The sequence below is a fragment of the Barbus barbus genome (assembly GCF_936440315.1).
Source record: "Barbus barbus genome assembly, chromosome: 21".
Lineage (NCBI taxonomy): Eukaryota > Metazoa > Chordata > Actinopteri > Cypriniformes > Cyprinidae > Barbus > Barbus barbus.
This window is the reverse complement of record NC_136749.1, coordinates 13,739,770-13,760,335: the sequence shown is the minus strand read 5'-3', so window position 1 is coordinate 13,760,335 and position 20,566 is coordinate 13,739,770. Positions and strand designations below refer to the sequence as shown.

The following is a 20,566-nucleotide window of genomic DNA, read 5'->3' as shown; positions in this document are numbered from 1 at the left end:
GTAGCTGACGGCTGCATGGTTACAATTTTATCTCTGACAGAATCAATCTTGGAAGTAAAGTAGTTCATAAAGTCATTACTGCTGTGCTTTTGGGAAATGCCAACACCTGTTGATGCTTTATTTTTCGTTAATTTAGTGACTGTATTGAATAAATACCAGGGGTTATGTTTGTTTTCTTCTAGAAGAGACTAAAAGTAATCAGATCTAGCAGTTTTTAATGCTTTTCTGTAGGATAGGGTATTTTCCCACCAGGCTATACGAAATACCTCTAGTTTTGTTTTCCTCCATCTGCGCTCCATTTTAAGGTGCTCATTATACCACGGAGTCGGACTGTTTTCTTTGATCTTCCTTAAGCGTAAAGGAGCAACTGTATCTAAAGTGCTAGAAAAGAGAGAGTCCATAGTTTCTGTTACAGCATCAAGTTTTTCTGCGCTGTTGGATATGCTGAGGAATTGAGATAAATCAGGAAGATTACTTACACAGCAGTCTTTTGTGGTAGAGGTAATGGTTCTACCATACTTGTAACACGGAGTAGAATTTACAGTTAAAGACTCTCCAAGGACCACAGCTGGAGAATTGCAGGAAATAGTTGAGTCTCGGGTCAGAAAACCTTAAAAAACAAACAGCACCTACATCACCACATGTTGTTTGGGAGGATTTCAAGAAAAATTCTCCTAGCTCATCCAAAAACAAACTCCAAAATATTCAGTTATCAGACACAACTGGAACTTCAAATGGGACTGGCTTCTATAGTCAGATGAAACTAAAAAATGAAAACACTCAAGATGGGTTTGGTGAACACAGGGATAAAAAGTACCCCATTTTTACAATTAAATATACTGCTGTATTTTTGATGTTGTGGGCCTATATTTCTGCTGGAGGTCCTAGACACCTTGTTTAGACACATGGCATCATGGATTCTATCAAATACCAACAGATAAAAAAATCAATAAGTGACTGACTCTGTTAGAAATCTTATAATGGTCCATATTTGGATCTTCCAACTGGACAATAATCCAAATACAAACCTGAAAAACAACACAAAAATGGATCACTGAGCACAAAACCAAGCTTCTGCTATGGCCATTCCAGTCCTCCTCAAGTGGCATTAAGAAAAAATAGATCAAGGGTTTACAATAATGGAATGACCAAGGAAAATTTTCAAATAATCTAGTCAATGTACTGTATGTATGTCATATATTTATTGATTAAAGATAACAAGACTCACACCTGTGATCATTTTTGGTGAAGCATAAGTAAATGGAGACTGCATGGGGACGGTTGTAGCATTTTTTGTTGTAATGTTATCTCAAACGTTACTTTCTTGACTTGACATTAAATGAGAGAGACAGAGACAAGAGTTAGTGGCTGACCAAGCAGTCTTCTTTTGTTGTCTTTTATAAACATTATTTCATCAAAACACTTTGAATCACAATAGTCATAAACACATTAAAACAAATAATACATATTCTTAAGTCAAATAACAGTAAATAAATAACCATACATACAGCAATGTTGTAATTCTTTCACACATCGGGATGTACTTATAAATATCTCAAATAAACAACTCAGGTAAGTATTTCAGGTAAGTAAAGCAACGCGACTTGGATAAATGAAACATGAATGACCTCTATAACACAAGTTGTCATGAAACCCCCCAATCATAGATATATATACTGACTAGATGTCGCCTTGGGCCTGAAGGAAGCGCCAAAGTTTCCTGGCATTCAGATCAACTCTGAAGATGCCGGACTTTTGTGCTGTAGTAGATATTTTCATGAACTGGATGTTTTCAAAGAATGGTTAACCTGTTATATACTGTAGCCTAATCATTTAATAAGCTGTTGTAAATACTGTAAGATGTTTTCACACTACGTACGCACGTTATGTTTGTTTTTGTGTTATATAACCATTTTACGCTGGGTCATTGTATTGCAGGCTTGCTGATGTACAAAATAAACCAGTACAATTCAAATGTTTTAATTAGCATGTATTTTTAAGTATGGATATCACACCATTGTAGCCATTTTGTGTGCAGTAGACTAGGCTAAGGTAAGTAACAATAGTTAATTTTAAGTTCACTGAAGTGGAAGAATAATAAACTTACACCTAGTTTTGAAGTAGATTAATATCAAAAGCTTAAATTTTCTCTGGACTCGATCATAAATACATGTCTGTCAGTTGGAACAAACCAAAAAACTAAGAAAAATCATTTGAGATTTGGACGATTTATGATGATTTAATTTCTGCCTACATGCAGATGTTAGGTTCCCCATCCTAACATTCTGAGGTCTGTTGGTCAGGAAGTCCATAATTGTTTTTTTTCCCGCTTTGTTTGTTTAACTCGTGCCTTTATTAATTTAAATTTTGCTCTATTATTTATTTATTTATTTATATTTTATATATACTTTATATTATTCATGTTTTTTTCATATCACTATCAGCATCCTTGTAATTGTTTTGTGCATTGTAGAACAAATTAATTAGTTATGTAGGTGTGTCTAAGTATTGTATTGTATATGATATATCACATATTTATGATAGAACATAGATTAATTAATTATTTTACTTATATCATATAAGTAAAATAATTAATTAATCTATGTTCTATCATAAACAGTGTTGGGGAAAGTTACTTTTAAAAGTAATGCATTACAATATTGCATTACTCCCTAAAAAAGTAACTAATTACATTACTTAGTTACTTTTTATGGAAAGTAATGCGTTACGTTACTTTTGCGTTACTTTTGCGTTACTTTTTAAATATGAGCAGGGCTTGATTGTTTTTAATACAAGAAATTACATTAATACAAATGTAAAAGCCCTGTATCTTGTGAAGGAAAAGTAAATTTGCGTCTGTAAAGTAAAACTCAGGATAAGAAGGTTTAACACTCTTCGGCAATAAAAAAACAATGAAGCACAATTGTTAGTTTATCTAAAGTCATTTTTGCTTATTAGTATGGTTGAACTGGATCAAAGGTCAGCAGCAAAGACATGGTTAATAAAATTGGATTAGATACATTTGTGTTGTTTAACATTTAATTATTGCAGTTTGCATCATATTCTGAGTTTGCATTTCACTGTTTTAATTCATTTTGATGAATACTAAATCTGTTTTTTGCGAGTGGGATGAATTAATGCACATTTAATAATTCACATAGTCTAGAACTACAGTAACATGTTCACAGTGCACTGTCAGTCAATAAATGGGGAAAAAGTAACTGGCGTTACTTTTTTGAAAAAGTAACTCAGATATTTTCTTGTAAATGAAAAAGTAATGCGTTACTTTACTAGTTACTTGAAAAAAGTAATATTATTACGTAACTCGCGTTACTTGTAATGCGTTACCCCCAACACTGATCATAAATATATGTCTGACATTTATAATAAACCAAACGGCTTGAAAATCGGTTGAAAATTAAGCAAATTAAGGTGATTTTAATCGTTGATAGTTCTCTGCCAATGTTAACTAATGCAGAGTAGACGCGGCTTCCCCCGACCCAAGATGGCGGCCGCGCTGACGCATCGATCCTATGGACAGCAGCGTCAGAGGCAACATCTAGTCAGTATATACATCTATGCAGTCGAGCGCAGTTGCTCTCCACCAACTGCGTTGATCAAAAGCATCATGGGAAACGACTTGCTGACAACACAGCTTAATGCTCATTGGCTGCGAATGTCATCTGATATTTTTTCCCCTTAATCCTAAATCCATTAGCTATAGCCTAATACTATTTACTTTTTCTATAGTAATGTATTAGTAATTAGGACATGTGCTTTATTTATTTATTTATTTTTATTTTCTTGGTTTGAAGTCCTGTTTGTTGTAATTTTCTCTTTATGTATTGTATGCTGGTGTTAATTTTGTACATTTAACATTTTTGTACAACATTATTCCATTAAATAAATTAGTCAATCCATCCTACATGCATGCATAGGCTACATCTAATGTGACGGTTTTGCAATTAGGCCTCATGTTTGTGTGTTTTTATCTGAGATCTTTATCTGGGTATGTCTTATTTCAGGAGTGCAGTAAACAAAGCCCACACATGCATGCTTACTTTACTTGTACTTTTAGCCATTTAGCAGACGCTTTTGTCCAAAGCGACTTACAAATAAGAAAAAGTAACTAAAACTAAAAGTTACAACTCTATAAATACTATATACCTACATATTTAAGAAAATAAAGAAATTAAATAAAATTGACATGCATATTTCAATAATAAACAAATAAATGAAAAAAACTACAATAAAAAGCGATACTTCTATCCCTTGCCGGTGTCCCTGCCCGGTGGAGTCGCACGGTAGAGTTGATAGTCTTTACACTCTTTGGTCTTCACACTAGGAGGGCTTCACACGACGACTGCCGCGACCGCTGCCGCGGTATAATAACCTTTTTTATACCAATCCAACAAATCACCATTTTAATTCAGCTGGACCCACTTTCCTGTTAATCAACTTATTAGCATGCTAATTTCTTAATTTAAAATGTGTTTTTGTTTCATATTAATTTTGAATAATAATTTGCTGTACACACTTTTCCTAATCATTAAACATGAAATTCAAATTTACATTAAGGTGACAAACAATTGTGTAATATATTTATATATATGTTTCATGTAAAAAAGGGATAGTTCACCCAAACATGGGGGGGGGGGGGGTAAACGGTCCCTTAAGTAGGATACACATAATTAGGTTAATCAGCTGTGCCATATCCCACTCTGAAATGTTTAACCCATAATTAGGGATAACAGTGTAAATTTAGTGCAGCATCTGTGTGCTCCTCATTTCTCATTATGGCTTTGATTATAAAAGGCATCCACAAAGTGCGATAAAGAACGCGAACGCGATCTCTTCCATTGCTGACGTTTGCAGTCCAACTACACAACGAGATTCAGGAAGTGTCTGGCTTGCCTGCACTTTTTTCACTCCTCCCCTCACTGCAGCCGCCTACTCTCTAAATTACAGGAGAGACAAGGCGCATCTCAAACAAGCCTATTGAATGGATGATTCAGCTGCGGGTGTCATCTTCTGGCGAGACTTGACTCACAGTGCATACTGGGGATTCTCTAGCCTTGAGTGTACATCGGTTGTACACTCGTTTTTTGCGGTGCATTGTGGGATTGAATGAGTGCACTCGAGCACTGAGTGGTCGTCATGTTATCAGTTCCGTAAATGAGTCCATGGCTGCGTCCGAAATCGCATACTTCCCTACTATATAGTATGCGAAAAACAGTATGCGAGGCGAGTAGTATGTCCGAATTCATAGTATTCGAAAAACAGTAGGCGAGAATTACCCGGATGACCTACTACTTCCGCCCGAATTCTGTAGTAGGCATACGATGGACACTTTACTATCCCATGATGCCACGGGAGAGGAGGCGTCATATTCGAAAAATGGCGGAAAGCGGCGACGCGGCTGTTTTCAAGTGCAAGTACCTCAAGGAAAAACATTGTTCATTGTGGTTAAATTGCACTTGTTTAAAATAATCAAAGTAAACGGCTGACTTATTAAAGTTTAAACGTTGTAAATCGATGAGATGACTTCATGAACATGACGGATGTAGTACGTCCGAATTCCATTCATACTACCCTCATTCATACTATATAGAACGTACTTTTTTAACGGTCGAGAAGTACGTTTGAATTCAAATGTAGTACCTACACAAGTAGTATGCGATTTCGGACGCAGCCCATGTGTTTATTTAAAAGTGATGAGTTTACACTCCACTCGTTAACTTCAAGTGTTAGTCCATTATACCCAGCATTGTTATTTTCGAGTTTGTTAAAAGTTTTCCGTTTGTAATCGATTCTAATTTGAAGATGGAGGAACACTGCTACGCAATGGACACTCAGGTAAAAGAGAACGGGGAATTGATTCCAACCCATCCACTCCGTTGAAATCTCAAAGTGGGAAAAAAGCTAAAAAATCATCTGGAACTGATCTGATTGACAGTGTGTCTAATGTTGCGATCCTTGATGCAATTAAAGCACTCGGTGTCAAAGTGGAAGAGCAGCACGAAGATATTAGCATGCAGCTGAAGCAGCACAGCGCGATGATTGCAAGTGTGGCAAAAGCGGTACAAATTAATGCGGAAGAGGTAAAAGAATGTAAAGATAAGGTGAGCATGTTAGAAAAGCAAGTGGAGACGCTCACCAAAGAGAACGACAATCTGAGAAATCGAGTTCTAGACCAAGAGAGATATAAGAGGAGATGGTGCCTTCGCATCAGAGGAATGAAGGAAAAATCCGTCGAGAACATTCGGGAAGATGTGATCCAACTTCTTGTTAAAATTACCCCAGAATTATCCTCTAACATGTGTGATGCCGTGGATGTTGTGCACAGGGTTGGAAAAAAAGAAGCCAACAGACCCAGGGAAGTGATCGTTCTCTTTGCGCGTAGAGGAGTGAGAGATGAGATCTGGAAAAGAACGAAAGACTCGGTGGTGTGCAGGGATGCGGGAATCAGATTCGCGGAGGACCTGACAAGAGAAGACAGACTAGCAAAACATGCGCTGTGGCCGAAGATTGAGCAGGCCAGGAAAGAAAACGACCGGTTCTATGTTCTCGTTACTATCTAATGTTTCATTTTTGTCTTTAAACTGTAGGGGACTGAAAGATTCAGTTAAAAGGAAAGGTATTTTTCTTTTTTGTAAAAGTCAAAAGTCAAACTTAATTCTTCTTCAAGAAACTCACTCGGAAGCTTCGGATACTCCTTTCTGGCGTAATCAATGGGGTGATGATATATTTTTTAGTCACGGCACAAATAGATCTGCGGGTGTTGCTATTTGTTTGCACAATTGTCCCGGTAAGATAATTTTTCACAAAGCCGATGTTGAGGGACATTGGCTGGCAATCGTTCTCAGTTTAGACAAGTCTTTTTTTATTGTGATAAACGTGTACGGATATAATAATCGTAATCAGAATAGTGATTTTCTCTCTTCAATTACTGACATTATAAATGAGTTGAAGATTATTTACCCCACAGAGTTTATTCTAATTGGAGGGGATTTTAACTTGACTCCAGATGAGTGGCTAGATAGAGATCCTTCCAAATTTAAATTTTCCCAAGTGAATAACATTGTTCAAAATTTTTGCTCTTCAAATCTTCTGATTGATATCTGGAGAACTCACAATCCATGCATTAGACGATTTACTTGGTTTAAACCCAATACAAATGTGAGATCAAGAATTGATTACTGGCTTGGCACTGAGGCTATCTATAAGCATGTATATAATTGCTCTATCTCTAGTGCTCCGTTAAGTGATCACTGTATGATCGAATTAACTTTAAAACAAAAGGGTGACTCTAATAATTCCAAAGGGTACTGGAAATTTAATGCTAACCTTCTAACTCAAGATGACTATTGCACATATATAAAGAAGATTATATATATATATAATATATATATATATATATATATATATATATATATATATATATATATATATAAAAAAAATATATATATATTGATATCAGTAAGAAATGTATGCCAGGGGATAGTAAATGGGAGTATTTAAAATATAAACTTAGAGAATTTTCAATAACATACGGGAAAAATCTTAAGAAAAAGAGATTAGCGAAAGAAATTCAGTTAATAAATAAGATTAATACATGCTGCTGCAAATCTACTCTATCAGATGAAGATAAGAAAAAGCTTATTAATTTACATTCTTCACTGGATGAACTTTATGTAAGGAAGGCAAAGGGGGCATACGTGAGATCAAGAGCAAAATGGATGGAGGAGGGAGAGAAAAATAGTTCATACTTTTGTAATCTTGAAAAGAGACGTCAAGTAAGAAATGCTGTTGATAGTTTATTGATAAATCAGATTGAATGTTTTGATAACAATATTATTGCAAGAGAGGTGTTTCAATTTTACTCTAATTTATATACCTCATCTTACTCTAGTGCTGATTCTGAATATTTCTTTAAGAAAGTTAAAAATAATATCCCTATCATTCAGAATTCATTTAAAGATCTTTGTGACTCTGATTTGACCATTCAAGATTTAGATTTAGCCTTAAAAAAAAAAAAGAAAACCTGTAAATCCCCTGGGCAAGATGGCCTAACCTCGGAATTTTACAAGTTCTTTTGGGAAGAATTAAAACTGTTGTTGTTTGAAGCACTACAAGATTGTATTAGACATAATAATCTATTGCCTACTATGAAGCAGGGTCTTATTATTTTAATTCTTATATTGGATGTTCGTCTAATGTTTTTGAAATGTTTCTACTTGTTTCTTGTTGCAGATGGTTCTTAAAAAAAAAAAAAAAACATCCACTATGGTTTCGAACACCACTTAAAATGGCTGTCCAGAGGGGGCGATTTCGGATACAGCCAACTGTGACAGGAAATAGACGCATTTCCGCGCATGCGCAGTACAAATCGTGTTTCCGGTACGGCTCTAGTAGTGACAGTTGTCTCTCAGACTTGACTATTTATGGGAGAGTCTTGCTGACTAAAGCTGAGGGCATATCACGCTTAGTTTATCCTGCTTTTTCCCTTTATGTTGATCAAAAAACTATCAAATCTATTAACTCTCTGCTATTCCGCTTTATTTGGGAAAATAAGACAGAATGTGTTCAAAGGAAATCTATAACTAGAAATTATAAGGAGGGTGGTCTTAACGCGTTAGATTTTAATACTATTAACCAGACTTTCAAAATGAACTGGATTAAGAATTGTTTATCTAATGATGAGTTACCCTGGTTTTGGATCCCTAACCTAATTTTCAAATTTTGTGGTGGCCTTAAATTTCTATTATCCTGTAACTTTAAGTGTAGTAAATTACCTACTAAACTCTCAAATTTTCATAAGCAAGCCCTAGAATCCTGGAAGATTGCCTTTAAACATAATTTCTCCCCGCACTCCTGTATTATTTGGAACAATGAAAATATATTGTCTGGTAACAAATCACTTTTTTTCATTGAATGGGTGAATCAAAATTTTTTTTTTGTTTCAGATTTATTTAATGCTCAGGGAGACCTTCTTTCTTTTCCTGATTTTGTGTCTTTAAAAGGTGCAACAATCTCACTAAGAGATTATAATAAAGTGATTAAAAGTATCCCTGTCAGTTTAAAAACTTTGTTTAAAGCACATTTATGTTATGGCTGTGTAAACAACCATTTTCCTACACTTGCATTTAATGGAGTTTATGTATTAGATAAAAAATGCAATAACGTCTTTATCAGAAATGTCCTATCTTCAACTCCAGGATGCCCCTCTAAAGCACAATCTAAATGGAGGATCTGTTATCCGGACTCTGACTTAAATAATTTATGGACCTCTCCTCATAGATTTTTTATTCCAAGTAAAATTAAAGAACTCCATTTTAAAATTGTTCACAGATACTACCCTTGTAATTTATTCTTAAGTAGGTTTTTTGAGAATATAGCTTCATTGTGTTCATTTTGTAATACTGATGAAGAATCTATTCTACATCTATTTTGTCATTGCCCATTCTCTAAATCTTTTTGGTCAGAAGTTACCGTGTTAATTTCTCTCTGTTGTAACAAAACAATCGCAATTACAGAAGCTATCATCTTCCTGTCAGATTTTCACTCTAAAAACTCCATTCTTGAACATACTATATTATTGCTTTGTCTTCTGGGTAAATTTCACATTCATAAAGCCAGAACTATTCAATGTAAACCTAATTTTAGAATGTTTTCTTCTGATGTAAAAGCTCTTTTTACTTCTTTTAAGAATGTGTCCAAACCTTTGAATTCCAAAGCTTCTAAAACATTTAACATTCTTGAATCCGTTGTAAGATATATGTAATTATTATTATTATTAATATTATTTTTTTTTTTTTTGGTATTTATTTTTATTTATTTTTTTATTATCTTTTTTTTGTAGTTCTTATGATGATATTCCATGCTGATTTATGTTGTCCTTATTTCTACATGTGATATTGTACGTATCCCCCTTGTTAAATTTTGCATATTGTAATGTAATATGTTTTGATTTGCAATAAAAAAAAATAACAAAAAAGACAGTTGTCTCTCAACTGCCACCGGAATTTGGAAAATGCAGCTGTACTGTTCAGTGCAAACCCATTAAACCAATTAAATGAAAAGTAATTTAAATTAAACTTATAATCACATGTAAATAGAAATATACATAAAATACAAAACAAAATAAATACAAATATTTTAACATTTTTATGACGCAAACTCTACATAGCAGGGTGGTCACATATATATAAAATTATAGGCTATATATATATATAGATATATATATCTATATATTATCTTATTTTGTTTACTAGGATGAGAGTTGCTGAAATCGCGTTTGGTCTCGTACTGTATCGTGTATCTTGTCAGTGTGTGCACTTGCTTGGCCATTTGATAAACAGGAAAGTGGGTCCAGCTGAATTGAAATGATCATTTGTTGGTTTGGTATAATAAAGGTTATTATACCGCGGCAGCGGTCGCGGCAGTCGTCGTGTGAAGCCCTCTTAGTGTGAAGACCAAAGAGTCTAAAGACCATCGACTCTACCGTGCGACTCCACCGGGCAGGGACACCGGCAAGGGATAGTAGTAGCTTTTTATTTAATTTTTTCATTGATATGTTTATTATTGAAATGTTGTTGTTATATGCATGTGTTAATTTTATTTAATTTCTTTATTTTCTTAAATATGTGGGTAGATAGTATTTATAGAGTTGTAACTTTTTAGTTTTAGTTACTTTTTCTTATTTGTAAGTCGCTTTGGACAAAAGCGTCTGCTAAATGACAAAAGTAAAAGTAAGTAAAGTAAGTAATATAACAAAAACAAATAGTGCTGTTGCTACATCACCATTAACAGGGTGATTTGTAACAGTAGGCCTAGGTTTTTTTGTTGTTGTTGTTGTTGTTGTTTTTTTTAGAGAGAGAGAGGCTGCTCAAACAAAAGAAGTATAATGATATTTATTTTTCATCGAGTCAGTATTTCTTTAACTCGAATAAATCCTCCAATAGTATCCGGTTTAGATGTTAATATCCAGCGCTAGGTGGTGCAGTGAGCTGTCTGCATCCTATAACAGGCGTTTATCATTGAAAACTGATGTAAAGAGTTCAGATAACTCCTGACAGATCAGAGCTCGATCATGGTTTCTCATGGGTTGTACTGGACACTGTGCTTGTTGTCGTGTTTTGGTGAGCCTTTTTAGGAATTCAAAAGGGTTGTGTGTTTAGTTGTGTGCCTTTTATGGCGATTTTTCGTTCTTGTAACTCCATCTAAATAAATAAATAAATAAAACTACAGTAAGTTAAATATTAATTAGTGAATATTAGTGAAACCGATCGATTCCTTTCTTTCTTTCTTTCTTTCTTTCTTTCTTTCTTTCTTTAACATAGGACAATATTTAGGTGAAGATCTGCTGTTTTCTGAGCCGGCTAATGGAGCAGTAGGAGGAAGTGTAGAGCTCGCTCCTGATAACCCGCCATCCACATTAATTGATTTAATTCAGTGGCATTTTGGAACAACTCTTATAGTGTCAGGACCCCCTGATTCAGCTACAATAACCTCAGCATACAGAGACAGAGCCAGTTTTGACAGAAAGACTCTCGCTCTGGAGCTCCGGAACCTGAGACTGGAGGATTCTGGAAATTACAGACTGTCTGTAGCAACTACTGCTGGACCTCAACTTACAGGAGAAACTTTACTACAAGTGTTCGGTGAGTGTGCTAAAAAAAAAAGTTTTAGTATATTCATCATAAGCTATGGTCCTAATAGATGATTGAATTAAAAACATTTGTGAAATTGAAAAAAAAAAAAAAGAAGAAAAAAAAAAAGAATATGCTGTAAATTAAACGTGTGTAAAAATGGTGCTATAACCGCTAAACAAATGAGTACTAATGAGAATGTATAATAGAAATAATGATTATTTAGGTCAGGATAGGCACATGTCTGCTGTTATTCTCAGTGATCTGTGATTTTTTTCCTAGTAAACCAGCTTTGCACAGAAGGGCACTTTCATGTCCCAGGGGTTGATTTTTATCAAAACTATAGATAGTTACACTTTTTGTAAATGTTGTGACATATAAATAACGGTAACACTTTATTTATTAATAATTAATGCATCGGCAACAAATGAACAAATGTATATGATTCATAGATTAAGTAATCAATAAATTGTTATTAGTTAAATGTGTCATAAAGTATTAATTCCCTAATGACATATTATATTAACTAATAATGTACATTCATATGTTAATTACCACAATGGGTTGAAGCATGAATTTCAACTTCCAGTTGTCTGCTTTAATTAATCATTAGCTAATGATTTGCATGGGTATCAGGTAAATTAGGGAAAATTAGAGAATTAATACATTATGACACATTTAACTAATAACAATTTATTGTTAACTTAATCTATGAATCATATAGAATGTTCATTAGTTGCTGATGCAGTAATCATTAATAAATGGTTTAGTTCATCATGAGTTATATATTAAATCATGATTATCTGTGCATTAGTGAAGCATTATTTAATGCACATTTGTGCACCTGTATTGTAAAGTATTACCAAAATAACATTAAAACTGTCTTGAAAACTTTCAATTTACTTTCAAATGTCTTTTACTCTATAGATTTTTTTGTTGTTTTACTCTTGTCTCAGACCTGGATTTTCAGTCTTCCATCAACTATCAAAATCAAATCAAATAAATTATGCATGTTATAAATGATGACCATTTAAATAGACTGAAATAAATGAAGTTCCTAAATGTAAGTTACACTGAGAAAAATGATTTTGTGGTGAAGTAAATACTACATAAAAACAAATGTAATTTCTACATTAAATAATTTAGTTCAGGCAATAATTAAAAAATGTAAGTAAATTCTATAATATTACTCAAATTAAGCTTGTAGAAATTAAAGTTTGAACTTATAAGTATAATTTACTTAGAATTGTTTGTTATGTTTACAAGGATTCTTTAAGTTATGGTCCCGTTTTTCCCATCATGCACTGTGGCATGAATAATTAAAAAGGTAAACATTTTCACTGTTTTAGAGTTGTATTTACACTATTTTATGGTTGCTTTTGTTGTTAGGTTTAGTAACTTACTGTTTTCTGACATCTGGAGTTCATTTTCTATTCAAAAGTGACCCATTCATACTCAAACACTATCCACTGATTGTCACAGTCATTGTGTACGGTGTACCAAGCATTGAAGTCTCTGTGTTAATTTGGGTAATAATTAAATAGAGTGGACATATTTGAAAAGAATGACAAGTTGTCTACTTGCTTACGTTCATGTTTGCAAGTGAACCACATGTTTTAATAGCATGGTATTTTCTAGTGCTACATTAAGTCAATTTTATAGTGACTGGGTGAAATATAGCAGTGCAGTAAGCAGACCAATAGTTGAAAATCTAAAATAAGTTAAAATGTTATTTTGGTTCAACTCTGCATATGGTTATATATTTGAAGTAAGTCGAACACATCAGTTTTACCAGTGTAGGGAGGAGCGAGCCCATCTAATCTTTCAATCAACAGCCAGAGTATATAAGCAGCTGCCTACCTCTCTCCAGCTGTTCCAGCATCCCTCTACCTCCCCAATCTCCACCTTCATCTTAGGTACCTTGCCCTTTGTAATCATCCTATATCAAGTCCCTGGGGGTATATCAGAGCTCGAGTTGAAGGTGCTTCATCGAGCCCCTCATCAGTGGACAGCAAGCCAAATAAGTTTACTCTATTTTCTTATGATTATATGGGCAAACAAACTCGTTAAACATATTTTTATGATGTGTACATATTGAAAAATAAATAAAAAAAAAGGTTTCATTGTTGATGTGCCTTCTGTACCAGCTGCCTCTCTGGACTGTGTAGTCAGACCTCAAATGTGAATTTTGAAGCTGCTGTGTTTTTAGAAACTTAGTTGCTAAGTTGCTAAATAAGTATTATAATTGTTATTTTTAATGTAACTTGCTATTTTAATAAACATAATTAAATTCAGCACTCACCAAATGTGAAAGTTTAATTTTTAGATTCAGTGCCTTTGTTTTTCTCTCGTTCACACAGAAAATATAACTATTGTCAGGCTTATTGAGCCAGAAGAATTATTAATAGAGGGAGAATCATCTGCTAACATCAGCTCTGAGGGAACTGGCAGCATCATCTCTGTGCAGTGGATAAAAGATTACAGTCCTCTGTCTCCTAGCAACAGAATCAGCTTCTCATCTGATAACAAATCAGTGTCCATCAGTCCAGTGCAGAGATCAGACAGTGGAGAATATCAGTGTACATATAGAAACCCTGTCAGCTCTGGGACAGCAGATCTCAGGCTGATCATCAACTGTGAGTCTTAAACATTCAAACAACACGATGATTTGAGCTCAAAGCTGATGAAATAAAGCCATTCTCTAACAGTGAGTCTCTTGTCTGTGTTCTAGATGGACCAGAAGATGTTTCTATTAATGGTCAGCATGTGGTGGATTTAGGCGTTCGTGTGTCGCTCTCTTGTTCTGCAAATTCGGAACCTTCTGCCTCATTCACCTGGAAGTTTAATGAAACAGACACTGATGTGACCACAGACACATTCACCATAGATCAGACTGACTTCTCACACAGTGGAGATTATGAATGCACAGCCTGGAATAATGTCACTGAGAGAAATGCCACACAAAAACACACTTTACTAGGTAAGAAAAGTTAAAACAAACTTGAGATGAGTTGTGATAACCAACTTTTTTATATTATTTTACCACTTGTTCAAAGGATCTTTGTTTCTAAAAAGGTATACTTAAAAAAATCTCCTGTTTTGTATGTACATCTCAGCTTCATGTAATTGTCTTGTGTTGTTTTAGTATTTTTTTATACATGTTAAAGTGTATTACAGTTACTATTGTGTATAGTAAATTGCTTTGGTCTCTTGATTCTTGTATCTTTTCCATAGTAGGAGGAGGAGGACTGACATCAGGGGCGATAGCTGGGATTGTCATTGGGGTTTTATTGGGAGTTGCAGGCATCTGTGGTCTGATTGTCTATTTAACAAAAACATATAAAATGTGAGTAATCTGGCAGATTATGGTGTATTTTGTAAGCACATCTTTTATTTAACATATTATATGTATCAATACATTCGTATACAAATCACAACTTCTATCAGTTTCCAGCAGGCCTTAGTAAATCAAGTTCTCCATATGAACTTTAAAGTTCTCAGTTATGAAAATATCATTCTTATGTGATACCATTTTATATCAAACTTTGTCTTTACACTACAGCCCAAAGCTAAACCAACAGCAAAAAGGAAAAGCAAGTGGAGGTATGTTTGTTATTCATTCAAAATGCCAGCATTAGTATGATTTGATTGATATCTAGATTGACCTTGATAATTACATCACACAATATATTTCAGATCAAGTATTCTTATTACAGATGATTCAGTATTTATTTCAGTATCAATTACATTGAGTCTTTCTTTTCTTAAACAGCAGCACAAAGCAGAGAGGAGACAGTGAGTAACCTCTTGAATCTCTCCTGACTCTTGATCTTTTGTCTCTAAGAGGTAATTCAAGAGTTTATGGCTTTTATAGCAGGATGGATGAGTTCATTTTTACAGTCAGCTCAAATGGACTTCCATCTTTCACATTTTACTGCACAAAGACATGCCGATGATCACACTTAAATGATGGATATTGACATTCAGTCACGATAGGCATTACCACTGTTTATAGTGGACTTTCTGTTTCATCATTTGTTTATCAGCAGCATGAACATTTTATTTTACATTTAATTTCACCTTAAGTGACAACATCATTCTGTCTGATGTTTTAATTATTATTTAAGGGGAAAAACTATAAATAGATTATTGATTTGCAGAAGGCTAGAGGAGATGAAAAGATTCCAGGAAACACGAGTGAACATGCATACGAGAATGTCAAACATGAAAATGTTTATGAGAATGATGTGTATGAAAATGTAAAACTTGAAGCTTCAAGAAGGCCAAGGGCTCCTACTCCTCCTCGGGTGAGCAGTTTCATCATATTTAAGTCCTATTCTAGATCATCATATCTGTGCTTTGGCTGCATCATAAAATACGTGCTATTTATCCTGTTCTATAGCTTTGCAGTAAAACAATAAGGAAGTCATTTGGTTGTTTTTGTTTAATACATGGTTGTGTAACTTCTCCATTCAGGTATCAAACCCTCCTCCTGTGCGCAGGTGAGGAGTTGAAAACACTGAAACGCATCTACTGCAAGATTATCTATCCAGCTGTATACATTTTCTCTCTCTCTTTTTTTTTTTTTAAATATATAAGACACATTACTGAAATATTATAAACTGCTGCATTAACTATTTGTTCTCTGTGCTCCACTAATACCTTTTAATTATAAATTTGTTTCACAGTGGACAAAGGTATTTTTCCTTAGTTCCTTACAAAGTCACAAATACAGAAGTATATTTCTGTTACAGTAAAAGAGTGGGGGTTAAAGCCATTACTATATACACTGAGATATAAAAGATGAATGTGTAAGAATCCACCCGCCAGCCCAAAAAGCGGAGTCCAGCGGCCTGGTCGAAGGTTTAATGCGTGTTTCGTTCTTTTGCGCCTCTTAATTTATCAGGATTTAGTTTCATTTTAGTCTAGCTCCATGTTCAATCTGACTCCAATTTCAAGTGATCATTAAATTTAGGCAATATTTTTAATTAAAAACTGATCACAGATATCGATTGTATATTAATTTAGATATTTGATTATTCTGGAAATCGCTATACTTTCAGTTATCCGTTCACTGGGGACCTAATGTCTCTTTTGAGCCCACGTCGGCCGAAGGCGCCGTCTCACGCTCACAAACTCGCCAGTCTGATGCTAGCCAGAGGGTGCATATGTGGTATAGACTAATACCTGTTTTGCCTGCCGCCTACTGCTTGTTTATGACAAAAAAGTGTAGTTCACTTAGTCCTTTCCTGTACAACTTGCTATCATACATGAGCCTTCAGTTTGACCTATCCTGGCCATAGATTTGTGGTAACACAAGCCTCCTCACAGTTTACTAGTCATAATGATTTCAGGAGAGTTCAGAATAAATCAAATATAACATTTTATTATTAGTCAGGTAAAATTGTATCATGCCAATTACATAATGAAACAATTAGAAGACAATTTAGAAAGGATAATGTAATTGTGAATCACATTGTAACCGCGTGGCAACCCTACTCCTGTTCATAGACACTGTATGGGAAATGGCCAAGTGTTCCACGCAGGAGACAAACAAATTTAACAGTCACACATGTAACAGTTATCCTAATTTAGCACAAGACACATGGTCTAAATGCATACCATCTACAACCTTTTACCTAAGCATTTCAAAGAACTCTTACAGCAAAGCAATCAAGTGTTTTAAAGAATAAACTTAACTAGCCTATGTGCACGTGTAGTAGCACAAACAACTATATAGTGTGTTCTATGGGCACAATGTGTTTAACACAATTACACTTTTGAAAAAAAACAAAATGCATACCTGACAGCAGAGAGACACACAGCAGTGAGAGTTCTGGTGCAAAGCTCCAGAGACTCTCACACACTGCATGGGGGTTTTCTGGCTACAGAATCCCCCCGTAGTGTTTTGCCACTTCCCTTATATACTCAGACCAGAAAGCAAAGAAATCTTCAAATCAGTTATAAAAACATAAAAGACCTTTTGGGTTTCATGACGGGATAATTTCATAAGGAAATAATTTCACTCCTTACAAATGTCTGTTAATGATGTGAAAAACATGACATAATAAAATAGGACAAGTACTAACAACAGAACCATATCTGCAGATCTGCTATTGAAATGTTCATTTGCAGGCTCACAAAGAATCTACTCAGAACTCAGTAGAAAGCAGACTGAACACCTGTGTTTTTTTTAAGTCCTACGCATTTCACATCCTGTCTGTGTTCATTTATTCAATATTTTGGCTTGTGTTTTTAAATGTAAATGTTAATTATATTTAATTACAATTAATAACTTACTCAGGCTAGCTATACTATTGACCACATGCATCAAACAGCTACTCAGAAATCATAATACACATCCTCATTGTTTCTTTTCTGCACTGGGCAAATAAAAGGAGATAAAACTGATAGTGGGTAATGAAAAACAAATTTTTGGAACAAATTGGTATGGCTGTTACTTTGGGTATATGGAAATTATTTGATCTAATTACCTAATTGTATAATGATATTTTCCAAAGAATGTAACATACCAGTGTTATCTTGTTTATAATTTATGTAAACTCCAGTGACACGGAGCAGATGGAGCTCATTTTCTCCAAATAAAAAGTCAATTTCTTTATCATTCCACCTTCTGGTTCTCAGCTTTTTTTGTAAATCTGTAAGGCCACATACACTATGTGGCATTGCCAAGATATTACTTTTCTCTGATTTTAAAAGGATTTGTTTTTCCTACTACTGAATCTAAATATGTCAGAAAGAGATGCATAAATGAGAACACTTGTGTGGTATTTATGAAGACTATATTTAACACCAACAGGGCCATCCTTAGCTGACGCTGGGCCCGGTGTGAAGTTGGTAGCGGGGCCCCCTTGGTCGCGATTGTGTTCCAGGGAGGAGGGGGTTGGTGGGCCCCCCTCGGTCCGTTCATCGCAGGGCCCCCTCAAAGTGTGGGGCCTGGTGCAACCACACCAGATGTGGCAGAACACGAAACTTGAAATTGACTAACATCTGTAAATACAGCCCTCATGCTTTTAATGTGGAACTAGGCACAGCTAGACAAACCTTGTTCTCAAACCTCCTGAAAAAATCTGGATAACACCATACTGAGCAACAATATTTAGCAATGTCAATGGTAAATACTGATCTTCCTTTTATAGGTAAGATCATTGAAAAATGTTGTTTTCAATCAGCTGAACAACTTCTTAAACTCAAATGGAAACCTGGACATTTTTCAGTCTGGTTTCAATTTTCAAAATGGATTAGGTCATACTCAGAAGGGAGAGGTTAGGAGACCATAAGTTTAAGTGGAAGTCCATGACATACAGAGTCCCTCAAGGCTCAATTCCTGCGCCTCTCTTGTCTCCAACCTGTATATACCCCACTGAGTCAAATAATGAGAAAGAACCAAACTGCCTATCACAGCTATGCAGATGACATCCAGAATTACCTAGCCTTATTGCCAAATGACTACAGCCCCATTGACTCCCTCTGCCAATGCATTGATGAAATTAACAGTTGGATGTGCTAAAAATTTCTTCAAATAAACAATAAGAAAACTTAAATTATTGCATTTGGAAACAAAGGTGAAGTTCTCAATGTAAATCCATATCTTGACTCTAGGAGTCAACAAAAACATCAAGTCAAGAATCTTGGTGTGATTCTGGAGTCAGACCTTAGTTTCAGTAGTCATGTCAAAGCAATAACTAAATCAAAATATTATCATCTCAGAAACATTGTAAGGATTAGCTTCTACCAGGAGTCTGACTAGAACTAGAAATTCAGAGCATGTCACAAGTCCTCAGGCCTTACACTGGCTTCCAGCTTCATTTAGGATTGATTTTAAAGTATTATTACTTGTTTATAAATCACTGACCCCCTGTTTCACAGACAAGGCTTAAGCCTAGACTAAAATGTAAAGAAACTTGCACTGACTGATCTTAAAACATTTCAGTGCCTTTGTTTTGTCTCAAGATGCACACCATTAATGTTTTAAAGTGCGTTTATAAAAATTACTTAAATGTCCTAATTGAACTATGGCCTAATCAAGATTCTGAGAGCAACACCTGAAACACCTCTTAAGACTCTACGGCTGTGTCCAAATTCAGGGTCTGCATCCTTCGGAGTACTCATTTGAAGGATGTTACGTCACAGCGCCGCGACGAAGGCTGTCCAAATTCGTAGGATCCTTCAAATGCGGCCCACAAATACGTCCTCCTTTTCCCCGAATTGGAAGGATGGGTGTGGTGGATCCTTTCCCGTCCTACCTATCCCATAATTCTTTTCGGCAGAGCATAATGGCGGACGAAGCGAGCGGTAGCGGAGTGGGAGAGGAGTTTCTCTGACAAAACAAGCTAAAGTTTATGCTTCGGCTCAATGAATTTGTAGGAGAAATTAGTAGAATACTTAAAAACAAATAAAAATAGGCTATAATGGCTTGATGTGACTGTCTTGTAGTCTGATATAAAAAACTCTCCGACAACGAGCAAAGAAAGTATTTAATTTATTTAATTGCTTTATTTCTTCCAAAAGAATTAAAATGAGGAGAATAACTCTTTGTTTGTCCATTTTCCCGCTTCTTGCTTGGCGCTGTCACGGTTGCTAGGCGACAGGATATGAGCAACGGGTAAGGGAGGGAACTGAAAGAAGGGTAGGCTGTCCAAATTCACTAACACCGACTTCCGGGTTTTGCGGACGTCGGAGGATCCCTCCTCCTTCAACCGGGTAGGAAGGATCCTAAGGAGGATGCAGACCCTGAATTTGGACACAGCCTACATTTCAACAGGGGATGTGATTTGTTGTGAATAGGGCAGTATTTCTTTCAAGTTTGCTGAATCAGACTCATCATTCCTAGATAAATCTGTCTTATGCACCAACAGGAACTCTGCTAGCACCATGTTTATAAAGGGGTCTTT

The 20,566-nt window shown here is 35.1% G+C and overlaps 1 protein-coding gene across 1 annotated transcript; it reads left to right on the top strand.

The window, feature by feature from the left end:
- Positions 1-11,074: 11,074 nt before the first annotated feature.
- On the top strand, positions 11,075-18,280 carry LOC306887373 (cell adhesion molecule CEACAM20-like). The gene is made up of 9 exons (XM_079445048.1): positions 11,075-11,141; positions 11,343-11,663; positions 14,012-14,287; positions 14,383-14,631; positions 14,886-14,997; positions 15,214-15,254; positions 15,424-15,446; positions 15,812-15,958; positions 16,128-18,280. The coding sequence occupies exons 1-9, from the start codon at positions 11,093-11,095 to the stop codon at positions 16,155-16,157; spliced, it is 1,248 nt and encodes a 415-aa protein (XP_079301174.1). The 5' UTR covers positions 11,075-11,092; the 3' UTR covers positions 16,158-18,280.
- Positions 18,281-20,566: the final 2,286 nt, after the last annotated feature.

Excerpts from the sequence above, each read along its gene's own strand:
- LOC306887373 (XM_079445048.1), top strand. The coding sequence starts at position 11,093 with ATGGTTTCTCATGGGTTGTACTGGACACTGTGCTTGTTGTCGTGTTTT. Across the intron at positions 11,664-14,011 it reads AACTTTACTACAAGTGTTCG|AAAATATAACTATTGTCAGG; the intron begins GTGAGTGTGCTA and ends TCGTTCACACAG. Across the intron at positions 14,998-15,213 it reads TTAACAAAAACATATAAAAT|CCCAAAGCTAAACCAACAGC; the intron begins GTGAGTAATCTG and ends TTTACACTACAG.